We start from the raw sequence: 10,663 nt of genomic DNA on the forward strand, positions 1-10,663 counted from the left end.
CTGCGTGTCTGATGTGGTGGTCTGTAATACGGGAGGGACATCACAGGGTACAGGGCTCTGTCCTTTCCTGTTCATCCTGTCCACATCAGAGATAACACCCCCATGATAACAGCTGCTGTTGCATGTGTTTCAGAATGTAACAACAACTTGAACATGGGGAGGTCGTGAAGGCTGTTGGCTGGTTTGTCGTTAAAGACAACAAGAGAGGATTTTATGTGTGTTTATGCACGTACTCACTTCTAGTAACAATTTGGTTGGTCTGTTCACATCTGATATTGTGTGCCATTTAACCCCCCATGACTCCAACAAACCATCAACTCATGGCCTGGACCTGAAGACATACTGATGCCCTCTGACTGAGGCATGGACTGAGGTAACTTTAACGCTGATCGTGATGATGTTATAACAATATAAATACAAGGAAGAGTTTATAAATGTTGGCTATTATCTGTCTTTTTATCCTTATATCAAAATGCAATCACGCCTTTTTTCCTGTAAATAAAATATAGCACGCTCTTATGTATGTGATTTCAACCAATGCTATCATGGCATCCACTCAACATCAATCAATTCGTTAGTTTGCTAACTTTCCCCAGAATAGCCTGACATGATTACAGGTCCACTGCTTTGGATTTCCATTCATATGGTACATAGTAATTTACATTATTTTACAACTGACTACTTATTATAAACTATCTGAAAGTCTTCTTATATAACAATTTCAAAACAGGTGAGATGGTAATGCCTGAAATTCTTAAACAATTTGTGAAATATATATAATATATTTTCATAATTGAGCATAACATATCATATAGCAACAGGTCAAACATTTGCTGTTTCTAGTTGTTTTGTTGGATCATATTCAAAAATAAGATTAGAGCATAGCAGTAGTTCACTGTGCAGATTCACTACCTAACAAAGTGATTATTCAAAAATGTAAAAAAGCACACATTTTTATAACCTGGTTTGGTTAAGTTGTCCAAATCATTCCTTTTTTATTGACAGTCATGAAACATATATCACAAAGTAAACATTTCAGTATTGTCAAACTGTACACGGAAAAGCACATATTCGAATGTATGCTTGACAATTTGTACATGCTTGTGACTGTGTACAATTCAAAATTTACAATTCATATATCAAAACATAGCAGCATAAATTTCCTCATTAAATATAACACATTTTGTTTTCCTTAATTTTGTTTTCGCAGTTATAACTTTTAGGTTAAAAGAGATTTTTATATTTATCACACTGGTGTCTGGGCTCAATACAAGGTTCATAAAGTTTCTCCTGAACGCTTCTCTTCATTAGCGTCTCATATCTGTGCAGTACAGTCTACAGTTTTGCCATTGCATACATTTCACTTATTTTCTCCTGGTACATCTTCACAACAATGGGCCTCCTCAGTTTCATGGTGGGTCCTGCAAAGACAAAAAAGAAAAAATGTTTCTGAGATAGAGATTTAATCGCTGTGGAACAAGCCTCACTGGAATGAGCATGACATGCAGCACAATGACAAGGGGTATCTGGTTACATTATGACTTTGATTTCTAGGCTGATTAATCTTAACAACAAGTTCATCAAATTCTTTAATAATAATATCACTAAGCTAGAAATGTTGTTCTGTCCACCGAGCCAGCACTGTCCACTGACACAAATAAAAATCTCAACAATAAGTTAATCAAATTCTTTAATAGTAACATCACCCGTAGTTCGTTGCTCCAGTTTTCCTGCCAAAAGGAAGAGTAATAAAAGAAAGCAAAACAAAACTCCAGTGACTCACCCAGCTCTCCTCCACCAACAGAGAAATCTCGCTCCAGTATGACCCACTTTTGAACCTTCTGGGCGTTGGACGTCGCTCTGGCGTTGACGCGCTCTATGCCCTCCTGAATGGCTTGGTAGACAGCTGGCACCTTATTGGTTATTATCTCTGACACTGTGGTCGCTGTGACGCCGTGCTGCTTGCAGAAGTCCAAAGCCTCCGGGCTCAGCTTGTCTGTGGGGTCACCGTTGTCGTCCACCACACACTGAGGAAACAGACAGAAGGGTCGTTATTGGGCTTGTTTGATTTCTTTAGTAGTTGTGACTGTCTGCAGGAGCGGAGCCTCTGTTACTTTGAGAGTGAGCAGCATGGAGAGGAACTTGAGCTTGTCTCCGATCAGCATGGCGTTGCTGATGATGGGCACCTCGGCCTTCAGCGCATCCTCGATGGGAACAGGAGGGATGTTTTCTCCACCGGCTGTGATGATGAGTTCTGTGCAAACAAGACAGAAACACAATGACAATGAAAATGTTGTCGTTCTTCTCCTGAATTTGATTGGCCAAATTTGTCTTTTTAAGAACAACAACCAAATTTTGAGAACATGTAAAGAAGCTTTTATTCTACCACAGCTTACCTTTGATCCTTCCTGTGATGTACAGGAAGCCGTGCTGGTCATGTTTTCCCAGATCTCCAGAGTGCAGCCAACCCTCCTGGTCAATGGCCTCTGCTGTTTTGTCGGGCATGTTCAGGTAGCCCATGAAGACATGCCGACCCCAGAAACATACCTCTCCATTTCCGTCCTGATCCGGGTTATCCAGCTTTGTCTTGCAGCCTGGCATTGGCTTTCCACAACTGGAAAGACACATAACAAGTCAACAACACGCTAAACAATACATGACCTGAAGCTGACCAAAAGTCCACTGCACCCCTACTTTTGAAACTTATTATATAGAGATAAGATAACATAATGCCAGTAAACTATTAAAACATTTTCAGGGAAAAGGACAAAAACCTGGCTGATTTGTGATCATTTAAACCATCAGTTCCCAAACTTTTTGGACCTCTAGTAGTAATAATAATTAGAATAACTTTGTTTATATAGCTATTTTGCTGCAAAGATGCAGGCTGGGCTCCTTTACAAAACAGGATTAAAAACAATGAAAATGAACAATACAAAAGAAGAAAAATAATGAATGATAGAGTAACAATTTAATAAAACAAAACTAGGAAAAACACAGGAAAAATTTTGTTTCCAATTAAGACCTTCCATAATGCTTTGTTGCTGACCTTGTGATGCGGTATTCTTCATTAGAAGAGACAGTGTGTGGGCCGGAGCTTTCACTCATGCCATACACCTCCATCAAGGGGATGTTCAGGCTCATGAAGTAATCCAGAGTGTCTTTGGTGATGGGGGCAGCACCTGTGAAGCAGATCTTGCAGCGGTCTAAGCCCAGCGCAACACGCACCTTCTTAAAGACCAGACTATTAGCCAGCGAGAAGCCCCACGGCACCACATTCTCCCTGTAGCACAAAAGATGAAGTGAAATTTACACCAGGGCTGGAGATTATATTTTTGAGGTAAACATTTGCTTGTAATTACAAAATGTCCCCAAAATGAACAATCACTAAGATTGCAATGTTGTTCTGTCCACTGAGCCAGTACAGAAATAAATATCTCAACAACTGTCAGATGATTCCCATGGAACTGTGTAGAGACAGTCATGACCACAGGCTGTATCTTAGTAGCTCAGAATTATGACTTGCAATCCCCTGAGAGAAGAAAAGATCTCATCATTTTTGGACATCACGCTACATATGATGTTGTTCATGTTGTCACCAATGTTAGCATCTATCAACACACTGAAGTACTATTTGTACTTTTGTGTTTGTGTTTTTAAGTTACTGAAGGAATTCAATAAATATTTTTGTCTCCAGGCCAATCCTCTCCCCCCATCAGAATGCTTTATCAAGGTGCTCAATCTCCACTCATAGTCAGAAAATTCCTCACACAACTTAGTCGATAAAAGTTGATAAAAAGGGCTCTGATGGCCAAATGTTGGCAACAGAGGAAATCCCCCACCTGTTAACTTTAGAAATTATGGAATTCCATGCAAGGGTTGACTCACTTTTGCAGCCAACTTCAAGTGGCCATTTTAGTTATCTTAAAGCAGTGGGGAGCCGTTGGAGAAGCGGCTTGTGATCGGAGGGTCGCCGGTTCCATTCCCCAACCAGGCGGGCAGGAAAAATTTGGGCGTGGTGGAGTGATTAATGAGAAAAAAGATTCCCCCCCCATTAGCCGGTTGCCCTTGAGCAAGGCATCCCCAATTTGCTCCCCAGGCGCTTGATAGTGGCAGCCCAGTGCTCCTGTGTGTTTCACTGCATGATATTTCCTGGTTGTTACATGTGTGTTCAACTAATTGTTAAATGCAGAAGGCAAATGTGAAGGCAGTGTGTGTATGTAAATATATATATACTGCCAGTAAAGTGATTCTTAAGATTATACTAGAAATGATCGAAACTGGTCTTCCTCATACTTAGACAACAGGAAATTTTTGTTTCTGTTGGTGGATTTACGTCACAAATTTCTCAGACTAGAACTGGAATACCACAAGGCTCAGTGCTGGGAACTGTTCTGTTTACCCTGCACATGTTACTCTTGGCACAGATAATTTGCCATCACAACATTTCCTTCCATAGCTACGTGGATGAAACAAAGCAATCATCTAAACCAGGGGCCAGCAACCTTTAGCATGAAAAGAGTCATTTCGCCCGTTTCCCACCAAATTAAAACCCACTCGGAGCCACAAAACCTATTTGACCACTAAACTGAAAGTTACACCACATATAGTTTCCTTAAACTTATGCTTTATATATGAGATCTATAGTATGTTACTTTTATGAAATCAATAAACTTTAAACAGAAAACGACAACTTTTTGTTTTCCATTTTTAACAGTGCAAAACACCTAATTCTTTTGTACTTTGAGAGAAAAAGACACTGGCACTTATACATTTATTTTCAAACAAAATGTCAATGTATTAGGGCTGTGGCAACGTTAACGCGTTAAGCATAGGGCTGGGCAAGTCAACGCGACAATTATTATTTTTTATTTCATTGCGCATTAGCGCATTATTTTGTGAGCAAGTGAGCAACGGTTAGACAACTAGTGAGACTTTAAAATAATTATTGTAATAAAAGCAACAGCGCGATAAAATAATTGTTGGCGTAATTAATTATTGCGAGACAGAAGTTCTCATCATCGGTCCTGAACTTGTATCTAAACAAATCTGGGTGTAAGCTTGGTGGATAGTAACTTGAGCCTTGAACAAAATGTAAACAAAGTCCTCCAGCCATGTTTTTAAGAAACATCTGCAAAACCCAGCTCTGTGCTTGGGTAACATGGAGAAAATGATACATGCTCATATATCTCCCTGACTCGATTACTGTAATGCTTTGTTGCTTGCATACAAATTTGTCAAAATCAGCAGCTTGACCGTTAACCATGACAAAGTGACTTTCACACATCACACCACTTTTGGCCTCACTACACTGGTCTCTTTAACAATCCATTTTAAAGTGCTTTTAATCACATACAGTGATCTGGTGCCTGAATACCCTCGGGTCCACCAGTCTGGGTCCTCCACACTGTTCCAGAGTCCAGGTTGAAAACAAATGGCAACTGATCCTTGGCAGTACTGGTTCCTCAGCCCTTGAACCGCCTTTCACTGAGCATCAGATCAACTGACTGATGCTCCTACATATTGTCTTTTCTTTTCTGTGTGCTATCAGCTATCAGCTGTGGGTGTTTATTTTTTCGAATGTTGCTGATGTTTTGAGTTTTCTCACAGCATTTTTTGCTTAAAAAGTACTTTATAAATAAAATTATTATTAATTCATGAGATAACAGGTGTAACACCTTGTTCTACGATCCATCAGATTTCAGGTTAAAAGATAAGAGTTATCATTATGAACAGATGCCACAAACACCTGACATGTTAAATTCTAAGAGTGCTGCTGCCCTCACCCGTTCATGAGACTGTGGTTGTACTGCAGGCCTATGGACTTGGCCCGGTCCGCCACGCTCTTCCTCAGGGGGGATGCCTTAGCACCAACAGCTTTCATCTTCTCCTGCATCTTCTCCCACACACGAGGAACCCCCAGAAAACAAGTTGGACGAGCCTCTTTCAGTGTGGTTCCTAAGGAGCCCTGGGAAAATGAACGAGGATTTTAGTCAAAACGGGGAACCTTCATCATCAGTTCCATGTTTACAACTGCAGGCATCCTTACCTTGAGGGCGTCTGGCTCCGCAAAGTAGGTGGTACACGCAAAACAAATACACATCCAGATGTCAAACATCTGGGCTGCCGCGTGACTGAGCGGCAAGTAACTGACAACCACTTCTTCAGCTTTTTTAAGATTTACTGTGGAAAGGGCTGCACGGACTGTCCATGTCAGCTGCACATAAAAAGTGACAGAGAAATCATCAGAAACTTTTTTTTATTGAAAATACAAAACGAACACAGACTCACTCACAACACACACCAACATCAGCCTCAGCCAACATTCATCCCACACAAGCATAATATAAAAGGAATAATGACATTCTGAAAATAAAGCAGATAAAGTTGCCAGATCTAATAAAACCATCTGACTGAGCCAGTGCTGGGATGGCTTAGCTGTATGAGTTTGAGGTGTGTCTTTACATCCTCCAACCAGGGTTCATGAGACGGTGGTGCAGTCTGGACAGTGCAGAGGAGGCCAGAACTGCACCTTCATCATCAAATGATGAAGTTGTGTCAAAACATTCATTTCTCTGAAAGGAAAGCATCTTATCTGGATAACTCACATTGTCATGGCTCAGCATGACTCCTTTAGGGTTCCCAGTGGTTCCAGAAGTGTAGATGAGAGTACAGCACTCGTTAGCCCGAAGACTGTCTATCACAGCATTCAGCTGCTCCTCAGGCACATCCTCTCCCACCTTCATGAACTCTGCCCACTGCAGAGTTAAGACACATTAGAAAAGTGGGTCTTAAAACAGACAGCAAAGTTCAATACATTGGACTTCAGTTACATTCATCTAAAAGCAAGTGCAATTCTTACACCATGAGAAAGAAAAATAATCCATCCTTCCTTTGAAGGATGGACAGCGCGACTGCACACATAAGGTGTTGTTTCAGGTGTGACTTTTCTGCTTCATCAGTGTGTTTGCTTAGTGAACATACTGTATACAGGAATGGTGCTTTCTGTTGCAGCTCGCCTTTATACTGGACAATGGCTTTCAGATGAGGTAGGTGATCTTTAACCTGTTGAAAAAGACAAATTGAACTAAGTCACATGAGGACACATTTTTGTTCTAGTTTTCCACATAGTTATCTCAGGCACATTGAGGGCTGGTGCTCCTGACCTGCAGGATTTTGTCAAGCTGTTTCTGGTTCTCCACAACCAGGATGTTGGCCTCACAGTTGGCAGCCACATACTGACAAGCTTCAGGTGAGTTGGTGGTGTAAATTCCAGTTGCCAGACCACTGTGGCACAAATCACAAACAGGAGAATAATTTTCTTGAGAGCAGTGAAGAAATGTCTAACACCAACATTTGATTTGTTCACGCTGTAAACTTCAGCCCATACAGGAGTGGACAGAGACACAGAGACGGACTATGAGATAAACATGGGCAGAGATAAATATGCATCGTCAGGAGAAACAACGCTGAGGCATCTAAAGTACAAAAGTGGAAGATCCTTAACCGTAATCTCACCCGGCAAAGATGCAGCCGATGTCGGAGATGAACCACTCGGGGGAGTTGAATCCCAGGATGGCCACCCCATGGTAACGCTCCAGCCCCAACTAAAAGAAGACAACTGTATGTTTTACTTTTTAAAGAACATGCATCTTTAATGACAATGCGGCACAGTGCCTCTGTTACTCTTGACCTACATCTCGTTTTAAAAGTCCCTCCACCTCATGGAACATAAACATGTCCGTGAAACTGGAGATGTAACGCAAGGTGTGAACTTCACACGCCCAAGTGTTATTTTTCAGACAGACAGATCTCACACCAGAGAGGGAGTATAAATCCTGTGCTACTGTCCACAAAACAGGTGCCAGGAAGCTAAGGTTTTTTTGGAATATATTAGTTCAGTTTAAAAAGTAGAAGTGCAGTCATTTTTCATTCATTCAGAACATCAATATGCTAACTTATAGCTTTGCTTCTATTTGCTGATGATGAGACAAAAATCTAAAAAGGCCCTGAAGCAAGCAAGAAGTGAAGATGGTTGCAGCAAAAGTGACTGGGAGCACTTTAAACTGCCTACATTGTTTCAGTTTCCATAAAAAAGGCTCAAATTCCTAAATGTAAACTGATAACTAAGAGCTAAAACATTTTAATGTGACAGTTAATGTTTTATTTAAAATCCAATAGACTGCAGTAGAGACACAACACAACAAAAATGTGTCACTACCCTGCAGTACCAGCATATACTTATAGAATATAATAGTATACATACATACAAACCTTGAGGAAACTTTTAGCAGCTGCCCGGGACTGATCATAGAATTGCTTGTATGTCACGGTCCCCCACTGGCCGTCTTTTTTGAAAGCCAAAGCTGTATGATCCCCGTACGTTTCCACCGTCTCCAGGAACATCTGATGGACGGTGATGGGAGTGTCTGAGGCCGAGCCTGAGCCCTCCATCCTCAGCCTGACTGCCTCGTCTCTGCGGGTGCACCATAGCTGGTCAGCTGGGGCCAGAGTTGGTGCCACATTTGTCCTCGACAGGGGAACTGCCTTTGGTTCTTCTGTATTGGGACAGCAGGGGCAGCCACGTTTACCCGCCATTAATGACAAGCCAGATCCAGAAGACACCCACACCACACCGAAACACAGCGAGCTTGTCCTTTAGCAGAAGAGTCAGGTTTATGAGAAGACTGCAGACATCTCTAGATTATACCTGATAGTCTTTGTTACACCTGCTGTCCCAGAACCACATGCTTTGCAGGATATGCAGTGAATGGGGGAGGGCTCTGTCGTTACCTGAGACAAAACATCAAGCTGAGGAATGTTCATGCCTACCCACCAATCAGGTTTGGTTAGAGGAGGCAACTTTTGTTAAGAGAGAGTACACCTGAATTATCGGGCGGGGAGCACAAAACAACACAACAGTGATGTTAATGATGTCCAAAAATGCACAAAGGCCTTGTAAAAATTGTTAAAACTTAAACAACATATCAGCTAAAAAACAAATAAATACAATACATAGTCTTCAGAATTCCAGTTATAACAACCTGTCATGTTTGTCCTTTGTAATGTATGATGTTGATTGCATATATGTTTCTCTCTCTCTCTCTCTCTCTCTCTTTCATCCTTTCTGTCCTGTCTGCCCTGTCTACCTCTTCTCCCCCTCCTTCACCCAAGTATCAGCAGGATAGTTCTCCTTGTGAGCCGGGTCCTGCTCAAGGTTTCTTCCTGTTAAAAGGGTTTTTCATTGCGTGTTCAGGCTCTGGATCTCTGTAAAGCATCTAGAGACAATTTTGATTGTATAAGGTGCTATATAAATAAATAAATTGAAATTGAATTGAAATTAAAATTCCCTCCTGTTCCCTCCATGTGCTTGTTATTGTTTTTTAAACTGTACTTCATGTACTTGTTCTCAGTGCCTGCCATCACTGTGCCTGCCAAGAAAAACAGGTTAAGCGGATTGAAATCTTAGTTCTTGAGACTCTTCATTTTCTATTGAGTGATACCCGCACATTGACAACATTTGAGCTTGCAGTTTGCAGAGGGAGAGATTCAATCATTACTGAATAGATATCACTGGAATGCTGTCTGGCATGTGTCTTGCACAGTCACAAGGGTTGTCTGATGACAACATGGCCTTGATAAAAAGCTGATTAAACAACAACAGTAAGGTAAAAATTGAGTGAGGTGAATATTTTGACATTCCTAGTGCGTTGGAAGAGACATGAAAGAACCCAAAACAAACTCCAGTGTACAGCTGCAAAAACTAGATTTGATTAACTTGGTTAAAATCAATGATGAAAATATTGTAGCTGGCAACAGTTGTGGGTATCACGTGCTATGATGCACAGCACATGCTGTGCTATGATGCACAGCATGTGCTGTGGCAGGAATGTCGTGTGGTATGGCAGTAAGATAAAACAAATACCATGCCTCCTGTTGCTCGCATGACGAAATACAGGGATTGACAGCATCCTTTTTGTCTCTGGAGTAAGCATTTAAAATGATACAGCAGACAATCGCACAGTTACAGGTTCTAATTTAACAACTTAATAGACAGAAATATCTGCTTTCTGTATTGTTGTATGATATCTCTCTATTTTGTCATGGATCAGTGTAGCAGAAGCCCTGATAAAGCTACACTACATCAACAAAAGTATCCAGACACACTTGTTGATGGGGATGTTTTCAGAGGATTTCCAGTGAAGGGAAATCTTAATGCTTCAGCATACCAAGACATTTTGGACAATGCTATGGTTCCAACAGTTTGGGGAAGGTCCTTTTCTGATCCAGTATGACTGTGACCCAGTTCACAAGGTCCATAAAGACATGACTGGATGAGTTTGGTGTGTAAGAACTTGACTGGCCCACACAGAGCCCTGACCTCAACCCCATCAAGCACCTTTGGGATGAGCAACATCAGTGTCTGACCTCACAATTGCTCTGCTGCATGAATGAGCAAAAATTCCCACAGAAACAAAAATGTTGTAGAAAGCCTTCCCCAAGAATGGAAGGTGTTCTGGCTGCAAAGGTGAGACCAGCTCCATAATAATGTCTATGCATTTAGAATGCAATGTCATTAAAGTCTCTGTTGGTGTAACGGTCAGGTGTCCCAATACCTTTGTCTATATAGTGTATTTTAAAGTCAACACTAGATACAACTGAC

At 41.3% G+C, this 10,663-nt stretch overlaps 1 protein-coding gene across 2 annotated transcripts; it reads right to left on the reverse strand.

Moving 5' to 3' along the window:
* Window positions 1-970: 970 nt before the first annotated feature.
* LOC124057326 (long-chain-fatty-acid--CoA ligase ACSBG2-like) lies at window positions 971-8,780 on the reverse strand. 2 transcript variants are annotated; one of them, XM_046385412.1, is made up of 12 exons: window positions 8,275-8,778; window positions 7,519-7,607; window positions 7,167-7,287; window positions 6,985-7,065; window positions 6,609-6,758; window positions 6,050-6,217; window positions 5,787-5,968; window positions 3,050-3,283; window positions 2,397-2,614; window positions 2,115-2,254; window positions 1,784-2,027; window positions 971-1,421 (listed from the first exon to the last, which is right to left on the reverse strand). In XM_046385412.1, exons 1-12 carry the CDS (start codon window positions 8,596-8,598, stop codon window positions 1,336-1,338), a joined length of 2,037 nt encoding a protein of 678 aa, XP_046241368.1. In that variant the 5' UTR covers window positions 8,599-8,778; the 3' UTR covers window positions 971-1,335. The 2 variants fall into 2 exon arrangements, with proteins under 2 accessions (XP_046241368.1, XP_046241367.1); XM_046385411.1 differs by lacking the exon at window positions 971-1,421 and adding an exon at window positions 1,516-1,564 and having other exon boundaries at window positions 1,666-2,027; window positions 8,275-8,780.
* Between the last annotated feature and the right edge of the window lie 1,883 nt (window positions 8,781-10,663).

This window comes from Scatophagus argus, chromosome 4 (genome assembly GCF_020382885.2).
Source record: "Scatophagus argus isolate fScaArg1 chromosome 4, fScaArg1.pri, whole genome shotgun sequence".
NCBI classification, from domain to species: domain Eukaryota; kingdom Metazoa; phylum Chordata; class Actinopteri; family Scatophagidae; genus Scatophagus; species Scatophagus argus.

What these genes read in the sequence shown, in the direction of transcription:
- LOC124057326 (XM_046385411.1), bottom strand. Translation starts at nt 8,598, where the DNA reads ATGGCGGGTAAACGTGGCTGCCCCTGCTGTCCCAATACAGAAGAACCA. An exon ending in TCATGCTGAGCCATGACAAT is followed by an intron (nt 6,218 to 6,608) that starts GTGAGTTATCCA and finishes TTTTATGTGCAG; the next exon opens with CTGACATGGACAGTCCGTGC. An exon ending in CCATGCTGCTCACTCTCAAA is followed by an intron (nt 2,028 to 2,114) that starts GTAACAGAGGCT and finishes CTGTTTCCTCAG; the next exon opens with TGTGTGGTGGACGACAACGG.